At 43.6% G+C, this 27,635-nt stretch overlaps 1 protein-coding gene and 1 long non-coding RNA gene across 2 annotated transcripts; both read left to right on the top strand.

Annotated features, from left to right (window-relative positions):
• Window positions 1–5,866: 5,866 nt before the first annotated feature.
• Window positions 5,867–15,041, top strand: LOC147038999 (uncharacterized). Its single transcript, XM_085904854.1, has 5 exons — window positions 5,867–6,785; window positions 6,869–6,901; window positions 6,985–7,035; window positions 7,113–7,394; window positions 7,486–15,041. Exons 1-5 carry the CDS (start codon window positions 6,776–6,778, stop codon window positions 7,728–7,730), a joined length of 621 nt encoding a protein of 206 aa, XP_085760980.1. The 5' UTR covers window positions 5,867–6,775; the 3' UTR covers window positions 7,731–15,041.
• A 1,187-nt stretch (window positions 15,042–16,228) lies between these two features.
• Window positions 16,229–22,065, top strand: LOC147039000 (uncharacterized). Its single transcript, XR_015063508.1, has 2 exons — window positions 16,229–19,833; window positions 19,982–22,065. It is a non-coding gene; the product is annotated as an uncharacterized LOC147039000 (long non-coding RNA).
• The last annotated feature ends 5,570 nt before the right edge of the window (window positions 22,066–27,635 follow it).

Below are 27,635 nucleotides of genomic sequence, written 5' to 3' on the forward strand. Positions count from 1 at the left end.
GCACAATCCCCGCAGAGCCGTGGGCACTTAGAAAATTTTTGCCAAGTTGGCTCTGAGCGCCTGGTACCTAATATGGAAGTATAGAGGCCGACTTTCGGGCAAGATCACGCCGCGTTAGGCTTCCAGGACCCCGGCTAAGCAATTTTACCGGGCCGCCCGGTTCTTTTTTTGAACCAGCCCGGTTCTTTTTACACTTCCAGCTGGAGCTCAGCAGCGGCTTTTTGCGCAAGATCACGCCGGGTTAGGCTTCCAGGACCTCGGCTAAGAAATTCTACCGGGCCGCCCGGTTCTTTTTTTGAACCAGCCCGGTTCTTTTTACACTTCCAGCTGGAGCTCAAGAGCGGATTTTTGGACAAGATCACGCCGTGTTAGGCTTCCAGAGCCCCGGCTAAGCAATTTTACCGGCCCGCCCGGTTCTTTTTTTTAACCAGCCCGGTTCTTTTTACACTTCCAGCTGGAGCTCAGCAGCGGGTTTTTGGACAAGATCACGCCGTGTTAGGCTTCCAGAGCCCCGGCTAAGCAATTTTACAGGGTCGCCCGGTTCTTTTTTTTAACCAGCCCGGTTTTTTTTACACTTCCAGCTGGAGCTCAGCAGCGGCTTTTTGCACAGTATCACGCCGGGTTAGGCTTCCAGAGCCCCGGCTAAGCAATTTTACCGGGCCGCCCGGTTCTTTTTTTTAACCAGCCCGGTTCTTTTTACACTTCCAGCTGGAGCTCAGCAGCGGCTTTTTGGACAAGATCACGCCGTGTTAGGCTAGCAGAGCCCCGGCTAAGCAATTTTACCGGGTCGCCCGGTTCTTTTTTTAACCAGCCCGGTTCTTTTTACACTTCCAGCTGGAGCTCAGCATCGTGTAAAACATAAACCAAACGATGAAATTGGTTATTTCTTCATGTATAATGATCAACTCGATACTCCCTAGCCCCCAACAGACTTTTTTTTCATAACACTTTAACCAGAGTGACGGGAGAGCGGCATTTCAGAAAACGTGCTTATCTCGGCGAGAAAAAGCGATTTCGGCAATAAAATTTAAAACGCGTGTAAAACATAAATCAAACGATGAAATTGGTTATTTCTTCATGTATAATGATCAACTCGATACTCCCTAGCCCCCAACAGCCTTTTTTTTCATAACACTTTAACCAGAGTGACGGGAGAGCGGCATTTCAGAAAACGTGCTTATCTCGGCGAGAAAAAGAGATTTCGGCAATAAAATTTAAAACGCGTGTAAAACATAAACCAAACGATGAAATTGGTTATTTCTTCATGTATAATGATCAACTCGATACTCCCTAGCCCCCAACAGCCTTTTTTTTCATAACACTTTAACCAGAGTGACGGGAGAGCGGCATTTCAGAAAACGTGCTTATCTCGGCGAGAAAAAGCGATTTCGGCAATAAAATTTAAAACGCGTGTAAAACATAAACCAAACGATGAAATTGGTTATTTCTTCATGTATAATGATCAACTCGAGTCGAGCTCCAGGGAGAGAGGCTGATTTTTCGCTTTTTGAGGCCGACCGACGAACCGGCGCGGGGCGGACTCAAAAGCCCGCAGAGCCGTAGGCACTTAGAAAAGTTTCGCCTTTGGCTGTGAGCTCCAGGGGGAGAGGCTGGTTTTGCGTTATTTTAGGCCGGCTGGAGAACCGGCGCGGGTCGGACGCACAATCCCCGCAGAGCCGTGGGCACTTAGAAAATTTTTGCCAAGTTGGCTTTGAGCGCCTGGTACCTAATATGGAAGTATAGAGGCCGACTTTCGGGCAAGATCACGCCGCGTTAGGCTTCCAGGACCCCGGCTAAGCAATTTTACCGGGCCGCCCGGTTCTTTTTTTGAACCAGCCCGGTTCTTTTTACACTTCCAGCTGGAGCTCAGCAGCGGCTTTTTGCGCAAGATCACGCCGGGTTAGGCTTCCAGGACCTCGGCTAAGAAATTCTACCGGGCCGCCCGGTTCTTTTTTTGAACCAGCCCGGTTCTTTTTACACTTCCAGCTGGAGCTCACGAGCGGCTTTTTGGACAAGATCACGCCGTGTTAGGCTTCCAGAGCCCCGGCTAAGCAATTTTACCGGCCCGCCCGGTTCTTTTTTTTAACCAGCCCGGTTCTTTTTACACTTCCAGCTGGAGCTCAGCAGCGGGTTTTTGGACAAGATCACGCCGTGTTAGGCTTCCAGAGCCCCGGCTAAGCAATTTTACAGGGTCGCCCGGTTCTTTTTTTTAACCAGCCCGGTTTTTTTTACACTTCCAGCTGGAGCTCAGCAGCGGCTTTTTGCACAGTATCACGCCGGGTTAGGCTTCCAGAGCCCCGGCTAAGCAATTTTACCGGGCCGCCCGGTTCTTTTTTTTAACCAGCCCGGTTCTTTTTACACTTCCAGCTGGAGCTCAGCAGCGGCTTTTTGGACAAGATCACGCCGTGTTAGGCTTCCAGAGCCCCGGCTAAGCAATTTTACCGGGTCGCCCGGTTCTTTTTTTTAACCAGCCCGGTTCTTTTTACACTTCCAGCTGGAGCTCAGCAGCGGCTTTTTGGACAAGATCACGCCGTGTTAGGCTTCCAGAGCCCCGGCTAAGCAATTTTACCGGGTCTCCCGGTTCTTTTTTTAACCAGCCCGGTTCTTTTTACACTTCCAGCTGGAGCTCAGCATCGTGTAAAACATAAACCAAACGATGAAATTGGTTATTTCTTCATGTATAATGATCAACTCGATACTCCCTAGCCCCCAACAGCCTTTTTTTTCATAACACTTTAACCAGAGTGACGGGAGAGCGGCATTTCAGAAAACGTGCTTATCTCGGCGAGAAAAAGCGATTTCGGCAATAAAATTTAAAACGCGTGTAAAACATAAACCAAACGAGGAAATTGGTTATTTCTTCATGTATAATGATCAACTCGATACTCCCTAGCCCCCAACAGCCTTTTTTTTCATAACACTTTAACCAGAGTGACGGGAGAGCGGCATTTCAGAAAACGTGCTTATCTCGGCGAGAAAAAGCGATTTCGGCAATAAAATTTAAAACGCGTGTAAAACATAAACCAAACGAGGAAATTGGTTATTTCTTCATGTATAATGATCAACTCGATACTCCCTAGCCCCCAACAGCCTTTTTTTTCATAACACTTTAACCAGAGTGACGGGAGAGCGGCATTTCAGAAAACGTGCTTATCTCGGCGAGAAAAAGCGATTTCGGCAATAAAATTTAAAACGCGTGTAAAACATAAACCAAACGATGAAATTGGTTATTTCTTCATGTATAATGATCAACTCGATACTCCCTAGCCCCCAACAGCCTTTTTTTTCATAACACTTTAACCAGAGTGACGGGAGAGCGGCATTTCAGAAAACGTGCTTATCTCGGCGAGAAAAAGCGATTTCGGCAATAAAATTTAAAACGCGTGTAAAACATAAACCAAACGATGAAATTGGTTATTTCTTCATGTATAATGATCAACTCGATACTCCCTAGCCCCCAACAGCCTTTTTTTTCATAACACTTTAACCAGAGTGACGGGAGAGCGGCATTTCAGAAAACGTGCTTATCTCGGCGAGAAAAAGCGATTTCGGCAATAAAATTTAAAACGCGTGTAAAACATAAACCAAACGATGAAATTGGTTATTTCTTCATGTATAATGATCAACTCGATACTCCCTAGCCCCCAACAGCCTTTTTTTTCATAACACTTTAACCAGAGTGACGGGAGAGCGGCATTTCAGAAAACGTGCTTATCTCGGCGAGAAAAAGCGATTTCGGCAATAAAATTTAAAACGCGTGTAAAACATAAACCAAACGATGAAATTGGTTATTTCTTCATGTATAATGATCAACTCGATACTCCCTAGCCCCCAACAGCCTTTTTTTTCATAACACTTTAACCAGAGTGACGGGAGAGCGGCATTTCAGAAAACGTGCTTATCTCGGCGAGAAAAAGCGATTTCGGCAATAAAATTTAAAACGCGTGTAAAACATAAACCAAACGATGAAATTGGTTATTTCTTCATGTATAATGATCAACTCGAGTCGAGCTCCAGGGAGAGAGGCTGATTTTTCGCTTTTTGAGGCCGACCGACGAACCGGCGCGGGGCGGACTCAAAAGCCCGCAGAGCCGTAGGCACTTAGAAAAGTTTCGCCTTTGGCTGTGAGCTCCAGGGGGAGAGGCTGGTTTTGCGTTATTTTAGGCCGGCTGGAGAACCGGCGCGGGTCGGACGCACAATCCCCGCAGAGCCGTGGGCACTTAGAAAATTTTTGCCAAGTTGGCTCTGAGCGCCTGGTACCTAATATGGAAGTATAGAGGCCGACTTTCGGGCAAGATCACGCCGCGTTAGGCTTCCAGGACCCCGGCTAAGCAATTTTACCGGGCCGCCCGGTTCTTTTTTTGAACCAGCCCGGTTCTTTTTACACTTCCAGCTGGAGCTCAGCAGCGGCTTTTTGCGCAAGATCACGCCGGGTTAGGCTTCCAGGACCTCGGCTAAGAAATTCTACCGGGCCGCCCGGTTCTTTTTTTGAACCAGCCCGGTTCTTTTTACACTTCCAGCTGGAGCTCAAGAGCGGATTTTTGGACAAGATCACGCCGTGTTAGGCTTCCAGAGCCCCGGCTAAGCAATTTTACCGGCCCGCCCGGTTCTTTTTTTTAACCAGCCCGGTTCTTTTTACACTTCCAGCTGGAGCTCAGCAGCGGGTTTTTGGACAAGATCACGCCGTGTTAGGCTTCCAGAGCCCCGGCTAAGCAATTTTACAGGGTCGCCCGGTTCTTTTTTTTAACCAGCCCGGTTTTTTTTACACTTCCAGCTGGAGCTCAGCAGCGGCTTTTTGCACAGTATCACGCCGGGTTAGGCTTCCAGAGCCCCGGCTAAGCAATTTTACCGGGCCGCCCGGTTCTTTTTTTTAACCAGCCCGGTTCTTTTTACACTTCCAGCTGGAGCTCAGCAGCGGCTTTTTGGACAAGATCACGCCGTGTTAGGCTAGCAGAGCCCCGGCTAAGCAATTTTACCGGGTCGCCCGGTTCTTTTTTTAACCAGCCCGGTTCTTTTTACACTTCCAGCTGGAGCTCAGCATCGTGTAAAACATAAACCAAACGATGAAATTGGTTATTTCTTCATGTATAATGATCAACTCGATACTCCCTAGCCCCCAACAGACTTTTTTTTCATAACACTTTAACCAGAGTGACGGGAGAGCGGCATTTCAGAAAACGTGCTTATCTCGGCGAGAAAAAGCGATTTCGGCAATAAAATTTAAAACGCGTGTAAAACATAAATCAAACGATGAAATTGGTTATTTCTTCATGTATAATGATCAACTCGATACTCCCTAGCCCCCAACAGCCTTTTTTTTCATAACACTTTAACCAGAGTGACGGGAGAGCGGCATTTCAGAAAACGTGCTTATCTCGGCGAGAAAAAGAGATTTCGGCAATAAAATTTAAAACGCGTGTAAAACATAAACCAAACGATGAAATTGGTTATTTCTTCATGTATAATGATCAACTCGATACTCCCTAGCCCCCAACAGCCTTTTTTTTCATAACACTTTAACCAGAGTGACGGGAGAGCGGCATTTCAGAAAACGTGCTTATCTCGGCGAGAAAAAGCGATTTCGGCAATAAAATTTAAAACGCGTGTAAAACATAAACCAAACGATGAAATTGGTTATTTCTTCATGTATAATGATCAACTCGAGTCGAGCTCCAGGGAGAGAGGCTGATTTTTCGCTTTTTGAGGCCGACCGACGAACCGGCGCGGGGCGGACTCAAAAGCCCGCAAGAGAATGGTAGGTGGATATTATGACAAAGTTTGATGGAGTATTGATTTATGACCTTAATAAAAAAGTATTAAATATTTTTTTTTTTTTTTTTTTTTTTTTTTAAAAAGAGTTATTGAGGTCATAGAGTTTATGGAGGTCATAGGGAGGTCATAGGTTATAGGGTTAGGTTGTTATTTATTTAAATGTTGAATTATGGGTTGGGTTAGGGTTTGGTGTGGGATGTGTGTGTGGTGTGTGTGTGGTTGAAAGTCAAAAATGTTATGAGCTGCTGCTTCCTCCCTCGTCCTGTAGGGGGTGTTTAAGTGTTTCATTCACTTTCATCCTGAGATAAGAGTGCTAAGGTGTGTAAGTGTATTTATCTCAGGATGAGTGTAAATCTTGTTTTGTTTTGTTTTTTGGATGGTGGTAAGTCTGAACATATGTGTTAGATCATCTGTAAATCTTGTTTTGTTTATTTTTTGGTGGTGTGAATATGTCTGTAGATGTTTAGGGTCTTAAGATTGTTGGGGGTGTCTGACCTTCTCACCTTGCGCGGCTCTTTACGGCGTGTGTCTGTATCTGGGTTGTATGTGTGTGTATGTGGCTGAGTTAAATTATTTGATGGTGGGAATATGTCTGTACATGTTTTGGGGTCTTAAGATTGTTGGGGGGTGTATGACCCTGCTTTATGACCTCGCCGCGTGTATCTGTGGGATGTGTGTGTATGTGGCTGAGTTAAATTATTTTTGGTGCTATGTTTCAGTTTAAAAAAGCTTTTAATAATAGTATGAGGTGAAAAAAAATGAATCTTACCTTCCGAGGGATGAAATTAGCTGGTCCTCAGTCCAATTTTGTGTATGGAGGAGAAAATGGAGTTTAAAAATGGGGTGGGGGTTAGGGTTAGGGGTCTTCAGGTCAGAATGTTCTTTAGGGCGGGAAAGTATCTGGATATATAGATGTGCAAGTGTTTAAACAGTCAGAAAAGGCCTTTACAAAGCTCAAACCACCTCAAGTCGGTCTCTACGCTCTGCGGATCTTTTAAAAGCAATGGTGAAAGGTAGGTTGTTTTTTTTTCCTAAAAATAAACTATTCTGTTATAATGCGATTGTATTTATGACGTATGTTTTTTTTTGTACATAGATATTATCGTCTATGCGGACGTCCACAATGCTCGTGAGTTTTATTATGTGTTTACATTATTCTGTTATTTTCTCCATCAGAAATGTGATGTTATTGTTTTTCTCAACAAAAAAAAGCGCGGTTAAATGATGACTTCAGTGGAGTCTACTTAACGCAGACGGATTACGGTGAATCACACATTCATTTATGTTAGTTAATATTAATACGTTGATCTTAAAATGTTTAACTTATGTATGTATGTTAGATCTGGTAGGTGCAGCGGAGCAAGACATCCAGAAAAACGGTCTGGGTGACACAGGTCGCGAAGGTTACAAAGAGCCTGCTTCAAACGTGTCGGATGTGTTGGGAGAATCGTCTGACGAGGGCTCAGCTCCGCATCTTTTAAGAGCATTTGAAGACCGACAGAATCGGCTCTTTGCTCAAAAAGCGGATGACGTGTCAGCGGGTCACGTGACGGACGCAGAGCTTGCGAATATTAAGTACGAGGAGTTGAACCAAACTCGCGAATCGTTAAAAGAAATTGAAGGTATGTCGAATTTTGTTTTATATATATATATATATATTATTTTTTCTATCATATATTTATGTTATAACATTGTTTCTTCTGTATACTTCAGGCGCTATTGACAGCCAACCACAGGCTGCTCAACCTTCGAGGCGTCAGATGACTCGGAGTAGGAGGGGTCGAAGAAGGAGCAGGCTCACACACAACCCCCACCCATCCTTCCGTGTGAGAGAGAGGCGTCTGAAAGATTCAAGGTCTCATGCGTGTGACGGTGAATGTATTTACAGACAGCAACTTCGCTCTTGTCTCAAAGTAATACAGACATTGACATCTGCAATTGAAACATCGATAGTTTAAAATAAAAAGGCAATGTCTGACCCTAAACTCACGCCAACTGAGGCAGACGTCATAGCAAGCATTGTTGAAATAGATTTTGAAACCGATGAAACAAATCATGAATCAGGTACAAGGCAGAGATTTTGTGATACCCCTGAACTAGATCAACAAATCTTGACAATTAACAACGATATTGAAATGTTATCGGATGGTGCGTATAGGAGTCAAATATCAGAATTAACATCACACCTGCTATCTGCTCTAGAGGGTGTAAATGCGGTGGTATCGGGTGAGCAGAGTGCCCTCAGCCCCGATGTGCCTAATCATTTACAAAGTGTGGTAGAGGGTCTTAATAATCAAAGTGTCAATGAAGGTAGCCAAAGTCCTACACACATTTCTTCACAATTGTTAAACTTGATAACTGAATTAAATAACCACACGTATGAGAGTGTACGTTGTCTCAGTCCTAACATACCGGCTCAACTGATTGACATTATCAACGAGTTAAATGTACAGCCGCCTGACCCGACTCACGATAATCAGTCTGTGTTGAATGATGAAATAATTGATGACATGTGCGTTGAACCCTTGGTGTGTATTGATGGTAGCGACATAGCGCCGTGCCTACAAACTCGCCAACAGCCTAACAACTGCGCTGTAATAATTGATCATCAAATTGAGGGCGACATAGCGCCGTCTCAACATACGGCGTTTCAGCAACCTGACGCTACCTCTCAGCCGCTGAGTCGTGTTCAACCCGCAGGCTCGGAACCTGTCGCTACCTCTCAGCCTCTAAGCCGTGTTCAACAAGGTGGCTCGGCTGTAGTTAACAGACCCCATTTCAATAATGTTGAAGTGCGGAGACGTATAAATCCCCCCATGCAATCGGGTAGCAGGGATTTTGCTTCTTTTTACATGCATATCGAAAATAACATCGAAGGTGTTTTGGAGGAGGTAGATGACATTGCACAAACGGGGGATGCAATTCAGATTGAGATTGTGGGGGGTGGTGACGAAAGAGAACATACCTACCAACAAATGACTGATATAGACTCTATGAGGGAGCATGTACAAAGTATGCTAGAGCGTTTAGCACAGTCTAACACAGAACTTATGCTCGATGAAGGTTTAGAATTAGTGGTACAAATATTCAAGCCTTTGCGTGGAGGTATGCGTCGCAAACTGATACAATCCACTAATGTAGAAATATTAAAGAGAAAAAAACGACATTTGTACATGACTCTTAACAAAGACAACAATCTATGCTTTGCTCTCGCGTTAGCACATCTGCTAAACAGCTCGCTAACAACAAAGCAGGCCACACAGCAGGCTCGGCTCTTACAAGAGAGTGTAGGTTTGAACTGTCACACAGCTGTAAGTCTGGCTGATGTACACAAATTCGAGAAAGCCCTCAAAAGAAAGATAGTTGTAATGTACAGAAAAGCCGACTGCCGTCCTATGACTTTTTTTGAGACTCGCTACCCCAAATCAGCCGATGATATTTTGTTTATCCTTTTACTAGAGAATCATTTCTACGGCGTTAAATCCATTGAGGGGTTTGTAGGTCATACATATTTCTGTAGACACTGCTTCAAAGGTCACGAGAATTGGGAGCAGCATCGGTGCCCGGGGCACTGTCACGTGTGTCTTGATGCGAGATGTAAACAGCTACCCTTTAAACGTGTAATCTGTCCTGATTGTAATAAGACTTGTTATAATGACGAGTGTTTTATCAAACATAAAGAGCCGCGCAAGGCGAGAAGGTCAGACATCCTCAAAACTAACTGTGACACATATAAAAAATGCATGCAATGCGGCTTGCAATATTATGTGAAACCAGGTGCTAGTCGTGTCAAGCATCACTGCCTCGCTAAAAAATGTGCTGTGTGCGGTGACGACTTGAGGGGAGATACAATGCTTGATCCTCATCTGTGTTACATCCAACCTCTAAAAGCACAGCCTCCTTGTAGAAATGTAATATACTACGATTTTGAAACCTATGTAGATGAAGACGGGTCACTCAAACCCTTTCTTGTTTGTTGTAAATCGAATAGTATGGAGAAGCATTGGTTTGGTACCGATTGTGTCGACGGTTTTGTTAGTTTTTTCAGAAACCCTCGTTTCAAAGGTTCGACTTTTGTAGCACATAATGCTAGAGGTTTTGATTCCTACATTTTACTCAACAGAATGATCGATCTGGGTGTCAAATTTGACATTATAATGCAAGGGAGTAAGGTTCTCTCTTTTGTGGATGTTGATTTGAAATCGCGATACATAGACTCGCTCTCATTTCTGACCATGGCGCTAAGTGCGATCCCAAAGGCCCTAGGGTTTGAAGACAAATCAAAGGGGTACTTTCCACACAAATTCAGCTCGTTGGCTCATCTGAATTATGTAGGGTCTTATCCCGAGCCTTCGTCTTACGATGTTGAACGCCTGGCCCCCTCAGAGCGTGCAAAGTTCTACGAATGGTATGACAAAAACAGTATGGGGTCGTTTGATTTTGCCCAGCAGGCTGTAGCCTACTGTAAGAATGACGTGAACTTGTTATTCCAGGGTGGTGAGACATTTAGGGGTGAGTTTTTCGAAGCTACAGGTTGTGACCCCTTCAACGCTGTGACAATCGCCTCAGCCTGCATGAGTGTGTTCCGCACAAGATTCCTGAAGCCTCAAACACTGGCCATTACACCTGCAGACAACTACACGAACCAATATAAAGCTTTCTCGCAAGACGCTATCCAATATTTGCTGTGGGTCATGCACAGTCAAAATGTTCACATCAGACACGCTTTAAACGGCGGGGAAGTCAAAATAGACAACTTCTTTGTAGACGGTTATAGAGAGGTTGGAGGTGTGCGTATAGTGTATGAATATTTTGGATGCTATCACCACGGTTGTTCAGAATGCTTCGATCTTGCTAAAATATGTCCGACGACAAAACGCCCCTTTCAGGAAAGGTTCGATGCCACCCAAAAGAAAATTCGAGAACTACGTCTTAAACCGAATTTGCAACTTGTAATTATGTGGGAGCACGAATGGTTGCGAATGAAAAAGTTAGACGCGGCGACGGGCGAATTCATCAAAAAAGCTAAATTCCCATCACCGCTAAAGCCTAGACAAGCTTTGTTCGGGGGGCGGACAAACGCGTTTGTTTTAAGATATACCCCAAAACCTAACGAACGTGTGCTTTATGTTGATGTCACGTCGCTGTATCCATTTATCAATAGCACCTGTCTCTACCCCATTGATCATCCTGAAATCTTCCACAATGACTTCAAGGACCCCAGGATGTATTTCGGCTTCATCAGCGCTACAGTTAACCCACCGAGGGGGTTATATTTTCCTGTTTTGCCCTACAAATCACCTAAAGGTAAACTGCTATTCACATTATGTCGCACCTGTGGCGATGCCAACAATCAAAATACAGCCTGTGCGCACACTGATGAGCAAAGGTCATTAACGGGTGTCTGGACAACCCCTGAATTCGCCAAGGCTCTCGACCTCGGTTACACCGTTGTGAATATTTCCGAGGTATGGCATTACAGTCGAAAGAGTGACGCCATTTTTACCGACTATATGAGGACTTTTTTGAAAGGTAAACAGGAATCTTCAGGGTACCCCGCACATGTCATCAATCAGGCTGATAGAAACCAGTATATCGAGGATTATAAGACGCATCAAAATATTCAACTAGATCCTTCCAAAATTAGAGTGAATCCTGGAAAAAGGCAAGTTTCAAAACTATGTCTGAACAATCTCTGGGGTAAGTTGGCGCAGCGTGAGAACATGCCAAGCACAAAGATTGTGACAAAAACTAAGGATTTTCTCGAACTGCTTTTTTCAGGTCTGTATGACGTGACATTTATCCACTTTCTCAACAAAAAACGAGCGATGGTGCAGTATTGTTTTCGAACAAACACTGAGAAACCATTGACGAAAACTACAAATGTGGCTGCGGCGTGTTTTACAACGGCGTACGCTCGTTTGAAAATGTACGGCTATTTGGAAATGCTACAGAACCGGGTTTTGTACACTGATACGGACAGTATTATCTATACAGCTTTGCCCGGTGAAAGCGTTCTGCCTCTGGGAGACTATCTGGGTGATTTGACAGACGAGCTTTCCAACGACAGCATTGTAGATTTTGTCTCCGCAGGCCCCAAGACCTACGCATACAAACTGAGAAACAGTGGACGTGTCGTGATGAAGGTCAAAGGTATCACCCAAACACATGAAAGCGGGCAAAACATCAATTTCGATAGCATGCTTGATCTGGTTCAGGGGTACATCAACAACCAAGGCGCGTGCTCGGACGTGCTCTCTACCCCGCAACACGTCATTGTACGTGATAAAAAAGGCTTCCGATTAAAGAATGCCTCATTCAATAAGAGACTGAGGGTCGTGTACGATAAGAGACGCCTAGTCGGGCGAGGTCAGACGTTGCCTTTTGGGTTTTAACATTTTTTTTTGTTTTCCATGTGTAAAAATGTCTTTGAACCAAATTGAATTTGATCCTAGATTAGAACTACCTTTTGCCTGTATAATTAGTGGCCCTAGTGGATGTGGCAAGACTTTTCTGGTGAAAAATGTTTTAGAACACACAGATCATGTCATGAGACAAAAGCCTCATAATATTGTATGGGTTTATACTTCGGCCCAACCTTTGTATGATGAAGTCAAAAGTATGAATAAAAATATTGTATTTATCAAAGGATTGCCTGAATCTTTTGACGATGAAAAGTTGTTCCCCCCGCAGCAAAACCATCTGCTGATATTGGACGATGTCATCTTTCAAGCCTCAGACAATCAGGAAGTGGTTCGAATTTTTACACAATATAGGCATCATATGAATCTAAGCGTCATCATGTTAACGCAGAACATCTTCCACCAGGGTAAATTTAGCCGTACTATAAGCCTAAACAGTAATTATCTAGTTTTGTTCAAAAATCCACGCGATAAATTGCAGGTAACTGTTCTGGCTAATCAAATCTGCCCCAACAACCGGAAGTTCTTTCTGGAATGTTTTGAAGATGCGACGAGGGATCCGTACGGCTATTTACTGGTTGATTTGACGCCTACGTGTCCAGAACAATACAGACTGCGCACAGGCATACTACACAATCAATGGCCTACTGTTTATATTCCTAAGCAATAAAAACAATGTCTAAACTGTTAAAAAGAAATGCGGCGTTACTTAAGACTCTCTTTACCTGCAAGCCGGGCGAACGCAAACATTTACTCCTCAGAGCTCCTGCCAGTTTACTAAAAGCGCTATGTGAGATTGCTTTAAATCTCCTAAAAGGCCACATACCTCTAAATTCGAAACAATACAAAAAACTTAAAAAACAAAAAAGGAATATTCGATTTCTAGCCGATAAAAAAAATACTTTAAAGAAGAAAAGAGCTGTATTGGTTCAAAAAGGTGGTTTCATTTTCCCGTTGCTGGCTGCTTTTGCTCCTGTACTCGGAAGCGTCATCGGAGGCCTCATAAATAAATAAATTAAAAAAAAATGAGTTTGAAAACGGCGAATAAATTGTACCTCGTCTCCCCATACCAACTAGACAGGATGACTCGAGCGCAGCCAAACATCCTCGATACAGCTGAACGGGATTTAGATCGGCAGATGAAACAGGTGTTGGAAAATAAAAATTTAAATCAATACGAAAAAATCAAAATGTATCAAAGCCTAATGCAACGTTACAGAGGATTATTAAAACAAAAGAATGAGGAGAGTGCCCCCATCACACTGAACGTATCGCAAGATCAGATAGAACGCGCCACCCCTCCCAATCAGAACAACAACAACAACGCCACGGAGCTGACGGAGATGGAGACGAGAGAACAGGTGCACGAGGACCCGCCGGGGATGAAAACTACGCAACAGGTGCAAACGGAGGAATGGACAGGGATTCTCGACGCTATAGGATCACGACATCATCGAAACGCCGCATACGTGTTGAGAAAATTAGCATCGAACGATATAGGATGGACGCCTCGGGGCGAATTTATATTTAATGGAAATCTTATCAGAGGATCTCATATGACCGATTTGATAAAAAAGCTCGTCGTGAGCGGTAAGAAAGTAGGCGGTCCTCCTATAGGCTGGAGTGAATTTTTGGAAACATTAACCCGTCTTAATTTACCGGAATCAAGCATTTCCAACCCTTTGGCACGTTCTGACTTTAAACGTTTAAAATACGCTAGAGCTGAAGATGAAGACGTTTCCCAAGCTAAAAATGCAAACGCAAAAAACATTAAGAAAAAAAAAAGAAAGCAAGCCGCAATGGCTCAAAAATGGGTTAGTTATTAAATATGAGAAATTTGATGTATGGTGAAATAAAAAAAAACGTATATTGTATATGTTAGCATAAAAACACACTTGACTCTGTAACTCTCTTTTTAAAGATGTTTTATTGAATAAAAAGAGTTTTATAAAAAACATTAACGTGACTACGTACAATGACATTTTTTAAACTTATGCAAAGAACACGATGTCTGACCCCCGCACACTCGCCGAGCCCCACGTGATTTTCGAACAAAGGAGGTAACCATTGCATCATTGTGTAGGGGGTCTGTCGTGTAGCTATCCAAAACATCCAGATAAGTTAACCCGCATCTTCGTTGACTTAAATAATAAACACAGTGATGACCGCAGGTGCTCGTCAGTTCGTGTTGTAGTTGAATGTTATGGTAAATTATACGGTTAGAATGTTTTTTCAGAAAATCCAATATACTCTTAGGGTAAAATATATGGTCGGGTTCTAAACCAAAAGGGTCAAAGAATGTGGCCGAACCGTCTTTTTCTAACGTTAACCCCAGCCAGTGTTCCCCCGGCAGATGCCTCGGGTGCGTGTTTACAATGTAGTGTCTGGGGGGTGTGTCTGTGACGTCATGCAACTCGTCTGCTGCAAAAACGCCTCCAAAGAGAGGCCCATGTTGAAGCCTCATGAAACTGGTCAATTCACGCCCGTTCATCTTAATATTAATAATAATCCATCAGCACCTCTCTCTTGGCGTTGATTTCGACAATTGAATCATAAGCGGCGTAAACAATTAACGTTGTTGTGTGGGGAAGCGGATTACGAAATCGTAGATCCAGTCTGAGCACGCCGTTGTTTACTGGGGCAATGGCTCCTGAATCATCTCCGGGGTTCAGATTGAAGACAAAAAGCGAGTAACCTTGATTAAAATCATCTTGATCGATACAGAGTGGTAAATCCTTCAAAAAACGCCCCGTCGCTGTGAAAAGATTAAGGTATTCGCGTGTAGAAAGCCCCCCGCCAAAATAAGGCTGAAAAGCTTTGGACGGAATCTGTCGGCCTTCTTGCGAGAGACTCAGATATTCAATGTCGGCGTTGATAAAATTAAATGGATTTAAATCTTTTCTCCCAGCAAAACTCAAATGATTTACGAGGGCTAACACTATTTGTTTTGGCATATGCCCGAGAAACAGATTATCCTGATGACATATTCTGGAATTCTGAGCAATGGAAAACGTTTTAAGACAAATTCTCGTTAAAGGATAAATGGCATTGCCCTTGTGTAACGCTGCTTCGTGGCCAATAGCGACGGCTGGTGACACAGTTACTTTTTTCACAAATAATGTTGCCCCTAAAATCTTGAGACAGACGTCGTTGTTAGAAGCGCTCATGAGACAGAAATCATCGTTGGCTCTGGATAATTTCAAACGTAGATCCACGTGATTCAGTAGATGACGCTCGCAGAAAAATATATCGCTGTGTATGGGCCCCATAATTTGGAACTCTTGTGATTCTGCCAGTCGTAAAGCGCGCTTCCATAGTCCATCGTTGATATTGGGGCCTTCAAAAGCAATAGAGTCCATACGTCCCCTAGTATCTTTAACAAACATCCCAGCTGAGAATTGTGAATGGAGGGTATCTCTTGAAAAATTTAACAAAGTCTCAATTATTGCCCTATAGGGGTGAGTCGCACTAGATTGTGATATAAGACGGTCCCCTAGAACGACGTCAACTTGTGAAAATATGGTATTAAGAGGATAATTAATAATCCCCACAGCTTCATTCGCTGCTAGATTGCTTCCGTCTTTGTGTAATACTTTTAAACGTAAATGCAGCAATGTATCAGATAGATCGAGATATTTAGAGCCATCTCCGGGGATAAAAAATTCAATCGGGCCCGAATCTGTAATTGCCGATAAAGGAGGAATCTCCACATACTGTGTTTGATCTATTGATAATTGTGTAAGAGGTGGAGCAAAAATATCCAGCTCACTAAGACTGCATTCTTGGGAATTAAAATGTAAAAGCGACATTTTATTTATTTTATTTTTATTTTTTAAGAGAATATGTCCGTCCTACGTCTTGGTCGCCTTTTGATGACTGGTTTGAAGTTTTTGATACTGCGTGTCTTTTTATTTATTCTCAATCTGAGGCCTGAGGGTCTTCGCCCACGACGTGAAAGAACTACAAGCCCGGCACCTCCTTGAGCGGCTTCCGGTTTACGTTTTATTTTTTCAATGACGCGGCCCGCCACATCCGTAGCAATGTTCCGCGCGGCACTTTGCAGATGCGGTCTGGCTAGGTTGAAACCTGATTTCAACATTGGAGCAACAAAACGAAATAGCTTCGCGAATATAGACCCTATCCCACGTCCGTACTGAACTGGGGCACCGTGGAAACCAGGATAGGAACCACCTATTTGACTTTCATAATATTTGACGAATCGATATAGATCGGGATGTGTCTCGAGTCTCATATTTTTCTAATGTTTCGGTCTAAAATGTAGAACTAGAACGATCTTCCCGTATTTGAAATTGATTGGTTGATTCTGGTCTGTGCGAATGCTAATATGGATGTGCTCAATGTGGCGTTTGTTTACATCTAAATAATATAACGTGGTGAAACTTCTATTTATGAGCGATCCAAATTCCCCTTCTAAAGGCAGGCTCCTTAGTAAAGGGGCGTGGGCGTCGCCAACAGTCTGATAGTGTATTACATCGGCGTAAATGAAAAGATGGTACCGCCCTCCCCTTCGATCAGCTGTCCGCGGGGCCTTTGTCCAATCTGTTTTTAATGGAAACCATTGCTCAGCCGGCAGGCCTACTAAATAAGCTAACGGTTCGTTAAATTTTAGTTCGTAGGGTTCTTTGGTGTGAAATTTAAATCTATGGGTATGCTGGTCGTATTCCACGTTTATTTTTTTGTTGGAAGCTTTCAATAACTGCGTTTTAATATCTTCAGCCAAGGAGTTGAGATCGCCATATATCTCCCCCTGCAGTTTCACCAGGGTGGGTAGGGGTGCCTCGTGAGGCTCGGTTGCTGGTTTTGTCATCTCTCTAAAGTAGAAGCCCCTTTTTTTCTCCGGTACATCTACACACGTGTTCACATATGTAATTTCACAAATAGCGACTTCCCAGGGCCCCTTTAAATCGATATTCTGGACCAATTCGACTCTAAAGTCCGTATTTGTATTATTCGGATACAAATGCATACTTGCGTTGGAGGTCAGGGTTACATAAAATCCATCCCTGACTTCACCCATCTTGAAATTTTATGAGTAATGATTGGTTTTGTCATTTCAGATATCTTTAACACTGCTGGCTGCCACCCAAGAATCAAATTTCGGAGGCCATCCGACCCAGCGTATCAAAAGTTCACGCCTCCCTGAGACCGTTCGGGATTTAAGAATTTTCTGAATGCTGAAAAATGTATTTTTCTTAATTTTCACTTTTTGGAGCTCATCTGCATAGAATACGCCATCTAGCGGCTCTCCGTCGTAATCGCTGAGTTTGTAAACCTTTGGAAAACGATTGAGAATTTCTACTACAGTGAAAAACTCATCTGAGAAAGATTGTTCGTACGATTTGTCAAAGACACCCTTTATTTTGGAAATTCTAACGTTGTCTCCTACGGCGAATCTTTTTTTATCACTCTTCTGTAGAGATACGTTGCCGTACAGGTTACGGAAAACGATGTCTGTATTTTCCATAGTCACCTCATTAGGCGACATCTTAATACTACGATGAAATGAATTATTATAAGAGGATAGAAAATCTTGAATTTTGTCGACATAACGTCTTGTATTATGCGCAGTGAAAAACCGCCACATCCTGGTCTTAAGAGTCCGATTAAAACGCTCGACTGTTTGTGCTTTCAAATCCGACGCTGTGGAAAAATGGATGATTTTATGACGTTTTATTAATTTCTGGAATTGCTTGTTGAAGAATTCTGTGCCAGCGTCCGTCTGCAAACGTAGCGGGATTCCGCTGTCTGACAGAATTGATTCAAATGCTTGGCTCACACTGGCGGCTGATTTATCCTTCAGAACGCGAGCAAAAGCCTTCTTTGAGAAAATGTCAATCACGGTGAGAATATATTTCATCCCATCATTATGTGATGACAAAATTTGCATATCACATAAATCGGCTTGTAGTTGTCTTTGAGCTCTTCGTGCATATACTTTGTTTCTAGAGAAAGTCAGTCTTGCAGGTTTGTGTAATGTATATGCATTTTCTCCCGCAAGGAATGATTTCACTTTCTTCAAAGTGGGTTGGTTTTTTTTACAGCTCAAGAGAGCCGCCTTGTGGAGACGTTGAGCACCACCGAAACTTGCTGGATTTTTAACATTATAATACAATTTTTTCAGACATCTTTCCTCAGCCATTGTTGCAACCGTTGTGACAAATATGGAACCCGTTCGTGGTTTTAAAATGTTTATTGAAAGGAGAAAAACAGGTAAAATTCTTTTTTTTTTTTGGTTACAATATATAAAACAAACCAGGTGTTAAACGTATAATGTTTGTTCTGGTTAGAATATAATCAAACAATGCGGTATAGGAGAAACAAGGTACATTTAAAAAAAAGGTATATTATAAAAATAAAAAAGTACATTTAAAAAAAAGGTACATTATAAAAATAAAAAAGTACATTTTAAAAAAAGGCACATAGTTTTGTATTACATTTTAAGAACGTACATACGCTATCATAGACCGTATCACATGTTTCGGTACATTTGATTCGATAAGAATTTTGAATTTGTTCAATTCGGCTTTAACATCAATTGGAATATTATTGCGTATATGTACAATAATCAAATCATGGAACAATGTCATCAGAGTAAACAGGTGTGCGACAGATATTTCACTCCATTCGTTGATAACGAGTTTCAATTTGTTAAAGACTTCTTCTAAATTTGATAAAATACACACTAGATTAGTCCAAGTAATTTCTAAAACATTTTGGGATATATGTCTTATTTTTTCCATAATATCCACCAATTTCTGGACAGAAGCGTCGTTATTAGTGTCACGCTGTACAATTACTCGTTCCAAATCCTCAGTCCAATTTTGCAGATCGTTTCTTCTCAAAGAATTACCCATTTCTCTCAACCTCGTGTCTATGAAACACAAATTCAATCGCAGAATCAGAAATATGGGCAAACTGTTTGTAATCAATAATACAGCTTTCTAGTTTCCCGAAGATGTCTTCTTCATAGGACAGATCTAACAAAATGACATTGATGATTTTTTTAACATCTATTTGTGGTAACTGAATATCGAGGTGCGTCAGCATTCTGTAAATAGCAGAAAAGAACTGTCTATTACATACTGATTTCATGATCTTATGGAAATTTTCGAACATATAATAATTTTCATGTTTTATGTACAGACATGTATGTCTCATCTGAGAAAGATCATCCAATTCACAAGCCAAACAATCACTTGCGGTATGTTTAAGCAGATCTTTGTGTAGTAAGAGAACTACGAACAATTTGATTCTTACATATTCAATTGGCGACATCCAGGGTAGCGCGTTTTCGATTTCAAAACTGACGCTGGTTGATGACGAGGTGGATGGCAACGTTGAAGCCGCGGATGATGATGATTTCTTGCTCGTCATCGACCTGGATGTTGATTTGTCGGGGTCGCTGTTCAATACTGCCCCCTTTGGTGAATTCTCGCAGTCGCTGTTCATTACTGGTCCTTCTGTTGAGGCGAGATCTGGAGGTGAAGGCTGTTTTGCAGACAGGGAGACATTATCTGCTTCAAATGGTGGAATTGCCAGCTCGGGATACCATAGCTCCGATTCCACCGGGTTGTCCAGCGTGGTGAAAGACTGTCGTCTGGCCTCCTTTGCGTGCCAGGTAGCCGGTTCCTTCAACAGACGTGTGAATCGCCGATCTGTTTTTCCCTCTTCGTCTTCTTCATCCGATGAAATTATGATGATCGATTCGGCGTATAGCAACGGTGTGAATTCTTTCAAACATTCTCGACCGCAGTCATCTTTTGCAGAATCAGGATGCCGGGTCCCCGGATACGTGACGGTGCGTTCAGGGCAAATCGGTGTGGAAGTCTGCATGTCGATGTCAGCTTCGTCAGAAGCACAGCCGTGGGGTAACGGCGTTGAGGATGCAGGTGAACACAAATTAATTACCTCTTCGTGGTGATGTTGTAGGCCTTTCAGAATCTTTTGTTTCGGTTCCTTGTCTGCATCTTGGAAGGTAGGCAGAAGATTTTTGGCGCATCGTTTGTCAGACATTTTTTTTGTCTTGAGCAGTGAGATGTTTCTTGGCGAGATTCTTTGAGGTTTGAAGGTTTGGGGGGAGCTTTTTTTCTTATACAGAGCAGTTGTAAACGGTCCACGCCCTCCTCCTCCTCCTGGAGATTTAGGGGTGTGCTTGGAGTCTGGAGTAGGCGGTAGGAGATTTAGGGGTGTGCTTGGAGTCTGGAGTAGGCGGTACTTTGATTGTAGGGGGATGTAAAAATTAGAACGTATTGAAATGTTATTCAAATATTAATTTTTTTCTGACCCCCGCAATCGTGATCCACATTCTACTACACAAATACTGCTCCGTTATCATGGCAGTTAAGGGGTTAATTCTCCTCTGCCACTCTGATAAAGGGACTTGTAGAATCGTCTGAAGTACACCACACTCACTGTTGAAAACCTGAAGGCTAAGTAAAGCATCACATATTTCCCCGTCTTCCTCCTCCTCCTCCTCGGATAGCTGAGGTGAAACTTTGAGGCGGAAAAACCAACGGCCATTCGGTCCTAGTCTCGAAATCCAAGTTAGTGTGAGCTCCCCCTTCAGCCCCGTTTCTCCAACAAATTGGGGAAGGAGCTTTGGAAACAATTGACTGACGATGGCCCAGTCATTCGAGTTGAGGGATCCAAATCCGTGGGGCATAGTATATTTGCCATCCTCTTGCATGAAAAAGACCAGCTCGCCGATTCCGTGAAAATAATGATAACCCCAGGAAAAAGTAGGAGTTAAAGGCCATTTATTCTCAAGCTCCGTCATATTTAGAGGACTCTGTTGCAATCTTCTGACAAACATATGCTTCTTCCTAGGGGCCTGTAAAAGACCATCTGCACCCAAGGGTGAGATGTGGACCGTCACAGGTGTTTCGCAAATCATACTTCTCAGTAGAAGGTTCAAAAATCAAGATACACAACCTCCACTCCTCAGACTCTATATACCCAACATTGCCGATCCCACCCACTTTTTGCCTTTCATCGTCACGTGTTATATTTGTGTTATATTTTCAAAGATCTTGTTTGAACATTTTTAAACTCCATTTTCTCCTCCATACACAAAATTGGACTGAGGACCAGCTAATTTCATCCCTCGGAAGGTAAGATTCATTTTTTTTCACCTCATACTATTATTAAAAGCTTTTTTAAACTGAAACATAGCACCAAAAATAATTTAACTCAGCCACATACACACACATCCCACAGATACACGCGGCGAGGTCATAAAGCAGGGTCATACACCCCCCAACAATCTTAAGACCCCAAAACATGTACAGACATATTCCCACCATCAAATAATTTAACTCAGCCACATACACACACATACAACCCAGATACAGACACACGCCGTAAAGAGCCGCGCAAGGTGAGAAGGTCAGACACCCCCAACAATCTTAAGACCCTAAACATCTACAGACATATTCACACCACCAAAAAATAAACAAAACAAGATTTACAGATGATCTAACACATATGTTCAGACTTACCACCATCCAAAAAACAAAACAAAACAAGATTTACACTCATCCTGAGATAAATACACTTACACACCTTAGCACTCTTATCTCAGGATGAAAGTGAATGAAACACTTAAACACCCCCTACAGGACGAGGGAGGAAGCAGCAGCTCATAACATTTTTGACTTTCAACCACACACACACCACACACACATCCCACACCAAACCCTAACCCAACCCATAATTCAACATTTAAATAAATAACAACCTAACCCTATAACCTATGACCTCCCTATGACCTCCATAAACTCTATGACCTCAATAACTCTTTTTAAAAAAAAAAAAAAAAAAAAAAAAAAATATTTAATACTTTTTTATTAAGGTCATAAATCAATACTCCATCAAACTTTGTCATAATATCCACCTACCATTCTCTCCCGCAGAGCCGTAGGCACTTAGAAAAGTTTCGCCTTTGGCTGTGAGCTCCAGGGGGAGAGGCTGGTTTTGCGTTATTTTAGGCAGGCTGGAGAACCGGCGCGGGTCGGACGCACAATCCCCGCAGAGCCGTGGGCACTTAGAACATTTTTGCCAAGTTGGCTTTGAGCGCCTGGTACCTAATATGGAAGTATAGAGGCCGACTTTCGGGCAAGATCACGCCGCGTTAGGCTTCCAGGACCCCGGCTAAGCAATTTTACCGGGCCGCCCGGTTCTTTTTTTGAACCAGCCCGGTTCTTTTTACACTTCCAGCTGGAGCTCAGCAGCGGCTTTTTGCGCAAGATCACGCCGGGTTAGGCTTCCAGGACCTCGGCTAAGAAATTCTACCGGGCCGCCCGGTTCTTTTTTTGAACCAGCCCGGTTCTTTTTACACTTCCAGCTGGAGCTCACGAGCGGCTTTTTGGACAAGATCACGCCGTGTTAGGCTTCCAGAGCCCCGGCTAAGCAATTTTACCGGCCCGCCCGGTTCTTTTTTTTAACCAGCCCGGTTCTTTTTACACTTCCAGCTGGAGCTCAGCAGCGGGTTTTTGGACAAGATCACGCCGTGTTAGGCTTCCAGAGCCCCGGCTAAGCAATTTTACAGGGTCGCCCGGTTCTTTTTTTTAACCAGCCCGGTTTTTTTTACACTTCCAGCTGGAGCTCAGCAGCGGCTTTTTGCACAGTATCACGCCGGGTTAGGCTTCCAGAGCCCCGGCTAAGCAATTTTACCGGGCCGCCCGGTTCTTTTTTTTAACCAGCCCGGTTCTTTTTACACTTCCAGCTGGAGCTCAGCAGCGGCTTTTTGGACAAGATCACGCCGTGTTAGGCTTCCAGAGCCCCGGCTAAGCAATTTTACCGGGTCGCCCGGTTCTTTTTTTTAACCAGCCCGGTTCTTTTTACACTTCCAGCTGGAGCTCAGCAGCGGCTTTTTGGACAAGATCACGCCGTGTTAGGCTTCCAGAGCCCCGGCTAAGCAATTTTACCGGGTCTCCCGGTTCTTTTTTTAACCAGCCCGGTTCTTTTTACACTTCCAGCTGGAGCTCAGCATCGTGTAAAACATAAACCAAACGATGAAATTGGTTATTTCTTCATGTATAATGATCAACTCGATACTCCCTAGCCCCCAACAGCCTTTTTTTTCATAACACTTTAACCAGAGTGACGGGAGAGCGGCATTTCAGAAAACGTGCTTATCTCGGCGAGAAAAAGCGATTTCGGCAATAAAATTTAAAACGCGTGTAAAACATAAACCAAACGAGGAAATTGGTTATTTCTTCATGTATAATGATCAACTCGATACTCCCTAGCCCCCAACAGCCTTTTTTTTCATAACACTTTAACCAGAGTGACGGGAGAGCGGCATTTCAGAAAACGTGCTTATCTCGGCGAGAAAAAGCGATTTCGGCAATAAAATTTAAAACGCGTGTAAAACATAAACCAAACGAGGAAATTGGTTATTTCTTCATGTATAATGATCAACTCGATACTCCCTAGCCCCCAACAGCCTTTTTTTTCATAACACTTTAACCAGAGTGACGGGAGAGCGGCATTTCAGAAAACGTGCTTATCTCGGAGAGAAAAAGCGATTTCGGCAATAAAATTTAAAACGCGTGTAAAACATAAACCAAACGATGAAATTGATTATTTCTTCATGTATAATGATCAACTCGATACTCCCTAGCCCCCAACAGCCTTTTTTTTCATAACACTTTAACCAGAGTGACGGGAGAGCGGCATTTCAGAAAACGTGCTTATCTCGGCGAGAAAAAGCGATTTCGGCAATAAAATTTAAAACGCGTGTAAAACATAAACCAAACGATGAAATTGGTTATTTCTTCATGTATAATGATCAACTCGATACTCCCTAGCCCCCAACAGCCTTTTTTTTCATAACACTTTAACCAGAGTGACGGGAGAGCGGCATTTCAGAAAACGTGCTTATCTCGGCGAGAAAAAGCGATTTCGGCAATAAAATTTAAAACGCGTGTAAAACATAAACCAAACGATGAAATTGCTTATTTCTTCATGTATAATGATCAACTCGATACTCCCTAGCCCCCAACAGCCTTTTTTTTCATAACACTTTAACCAGAGTGACGGGAGAGCGGCATTTCAGAAAACGTGCTTATCTCGGCGAGAAAAAGCGATTTCGGCAATAAAATTTAAAACGCGTGTAAAACATAAACCAAACGATGAAATTGGTTATTTCTTCATGTATAATGATCAACTCGATACTCCCTAGCCCCCAACAGCCTTTTTTTTCATAACACTTTAACCAGAGTGACGGGAGAGCGGCATTTCAGAAAACGTGCTTATCTCGGCGAGAAAAAGCGATTTCGGCAATAAAATTTAAAACGCGTGTAAAACATAAACCAAACGATGAAATTGGTTATTTCTTCATGTATAATGATCAACTCGATACTCCCTAGCCCCCAACAGCCTTTTTTTTCATAACACTTTAACCAGAGTGACGGGAGAGCGGCATTTCAGAAAACGTGCTTATCTCGGCGAGAAAAAGCGATTTCGGCAATAAAATTTAAAACGCGTGTAAAACATAAACCAAACGATGAAATTGGTTATTTCTTCATGTATAATGATCAACTCGATACTCCCTAGCCCCCAACAGCCTTTTTTTTCATAACACTTTAACCAGAGTGACGGGAGAGCGGCATTTCAGAAAACGTGCTTATCTCGGCGAGAAAAAGCGATTTCGGCAATAAAATTTAAAACGCGTGTAAAACATAAACCAAACGATGAAATTGGTTATTTCTTCATGTATAATGATCAACTCGATACTCCCTAGCCCCCAACAGCCTTTTTTTTCATAACACTTTAACCAGAGTGACGGGAGAGCGGCATTTCAGAAAACGTGCTTATCTCGGCGAGAAAAAGCGATTTCGGCAATAAAATTTAAAACGCGTGTAAAACATAAACCAAACGATGAAATTGGTTATTTCTTCATGTATAATGATCAACTCGAGTCGAGCTCCAGGGAGAGAGGCTGATTTTTCGCTTTTTGAGGCCGACCGACGAACCGGCGCGGGGCGGACTCAAAAGCCCGCAGAGCCGTAGGCACTTAGAAAAGTTTCGCCTTTGGCTGTGAGCTCCAGGGGGAGAGGCTGGTTTTGCGTTATTTTAGGCCGGCTGGAGAACCGGCGCGGGTCGGACGCACAATCCCCGCAGAGCCGTGGGCACTTAGAAAATTTTTGCCAAGTTGGCTTTGAGCGCCTGGTACCTAATATGGAAGTATAGAGGCCGACTTTCGGGCAAGATCACGCCGCGTTAGGCTTCCAGGACCCCGGCTAAGCAATTTTACCGGGCCGCCCGGTTCTTTTTTTGAACCAGCCCGGTTCTTTTTACACTTCCAGCTGGAGCTCAGCAGCGGCTTTTTGCGCAAGATCACGCCGGGTTAGGCTTCCAGGACCTCGGCTAAGAAATTCTACCGGGCCGCCCGGTTCTTTTTTTGAACCAGCCCGGTTCTTTTTACACTTCCAGCTGGAGCTCACGAGCGGCTTTTTGGACAAGATCACGCCGTGTTAGGCTTCCAGAGCCCCGGCTAAGCAATTTTACCGGCCCGCCCGGTTCTTTTTTTTAACCAGCCCGGTTCTTTTTACACTTCCAGCTGGAGCTCAGCAGCGGGTTTTTGGACAAGATCACGCCGTGTTAGGCTTCCAGAGCCCCGGCTAAGCAATTTTACAGGGTCGCCCGGTTCTTTTTTTTAACCAGCCCGGTTTTTTTTACACTTCCAGCTGGAGCTCAGCAGCGGCTTTTTGCACAGTATCACGCCGGGTTAGGCTTCCAGAGCCCCGGCTAAGCAATTTTACCGGGCCGCCCGGTTCTTTTTTTTAACCAGCCCGGTTCTTTTTACACTTCCAGCTGGAGCTCAGCAGCGGCTTTTTGGACAAGATCACGCCGTGTTAGGCTAGCAGAGCCCCGGCTAAGCAATTTTACCGGGTCGCCCGGTTCTTTTTTTAACCAGCCCGGTTCTTTTTACACTTCCAGCTGGAGCTCAGCATCGTGTAAAACATAAACCAAACGATGAAATTGGTTATTTCTTCATGTATAATGATCAACTCGATACTCCCTAGCCCCCAACAGACTTTTTTTTCATAACACTTTAACCAGAGTGACGGGAGAGCGGCATTTCAGAAAACGTGCTTATCTCGGCGAGAAAAAGCGATTTCGGCAATAAAATTTAAAACGCGTGTAAAACATAAATCAAACGATGAAATTGGTTATTTCTTCATGTATAATGATCAACTCGATACTCCCTAGCCCCCAACAGCCTTTTTTTTCATAACACTTTAACCAGAGTGACGGGAGAGCGGCATTTCAGAAAACGTGCTTATCTCGGCGAGAAAAAGAGATTTCGGCAATAAAATTTAAAACGCGTGTAAAACATAAACCAAACGATGAAATTGGTTATTTCTTCATGTATAATGATCAACTCGATACTCCCTAGCCCCCAACAGCCTTTTTTTTCATAACACTTTAACCAGAGTGACGGGAGAGCGGCATTTCAGAAAACGTGCTTATCTCGGCGAGAAAAAGCGATTTCGGCAATAAAATTTAAAACGCGTGTAAAACATAAACCAAACGATGAAATTGGTTATTTCTTCATGTATAATGATCAACTCGAGTCGAGCTCCAGGGAGAGAGGCTGATTTTTCGCTTTTTGAGGCCGACCGACGAACCGGCGCGGGGCGGACTCAAAAGCCCGCAGAGCCGTAGGCACTTAGAAAAGTTTCGCCTTTGGCTGTGAGCTCCAGGGGGAGAGGCTGGTTTTGCGTTATTTTAGGCAGGCTGGAGAACCGGCGCGGGTCGGACGCACAATCCCCGCAGAGCCGTGGGCACTTAGAAAATTTTTGCCAAGTTGGCTTTGAGCGCCTGGTACCTAATATGGAAGTATAGAGGCCGACTTTCGGGCAAGATCACGCCGCGTTAGGCTTCCAGGACCCCGGCTAAGCAATTTTACCGGGCCGCCCGGTTCTTTTTTTGAACCAGCCCGGTTCTTTTTACACTTCCAGCTGGAGCTCAGCAGCGGCTTTTTGCGCAAGATCACGCCGGGTTAGGCTTCCAGGACCTCGGCTAAGAAATTCTACCGGGCCGCCCGGTTCTTTTTTTGAACCAGCCCGGTTCTTTTTACACTTCCAGCTGGAGCTCACGAGCGGCTTTTTGGACAAGATCACGCCGTGTTAGGCTTCCAGAGCCCCGGCTAAGCAATTTTACCGGCCCGCCCGGTTCTTTTTTTTAACCAGCCCGGTTCTTTTTACACTTCCAGCTGGAGCTCAGCAGCGGGTTTTTGGACAAGATCACGCCGTGTTAGGCTTCCAGAGCCCCGGCTAAGCAATTTTACAGGGTCGCCCGGTTCTTTTTTTTAACCAGCCCGGTTTTTTTTACACTTCCAGCTGGAGCTCAGCAGCGGCTTTTTGCACAGTATCACGCCGGGTTAGGCTTCCAGAGCCCCGGCTAAGCAAT

This window comes from Syngnathus leptorhynchus, unplaced genomic scaffold, assembly GCF_054491065.1.
Source record: "Syngnathus leptorhynchus isolate UIUO unplaced genomic scaffold, UIUO_Slep HiC_scaffold_23, whole genome shotgun sequence".
Taxonomy (NCBI): domain Eukaryota; kingdom Metazoa; phylum Chordata; class Actinopteri; order Syngnathiformes; family Syngnathidae; genus Syngnathus; species Syngnathus leptorhynchus.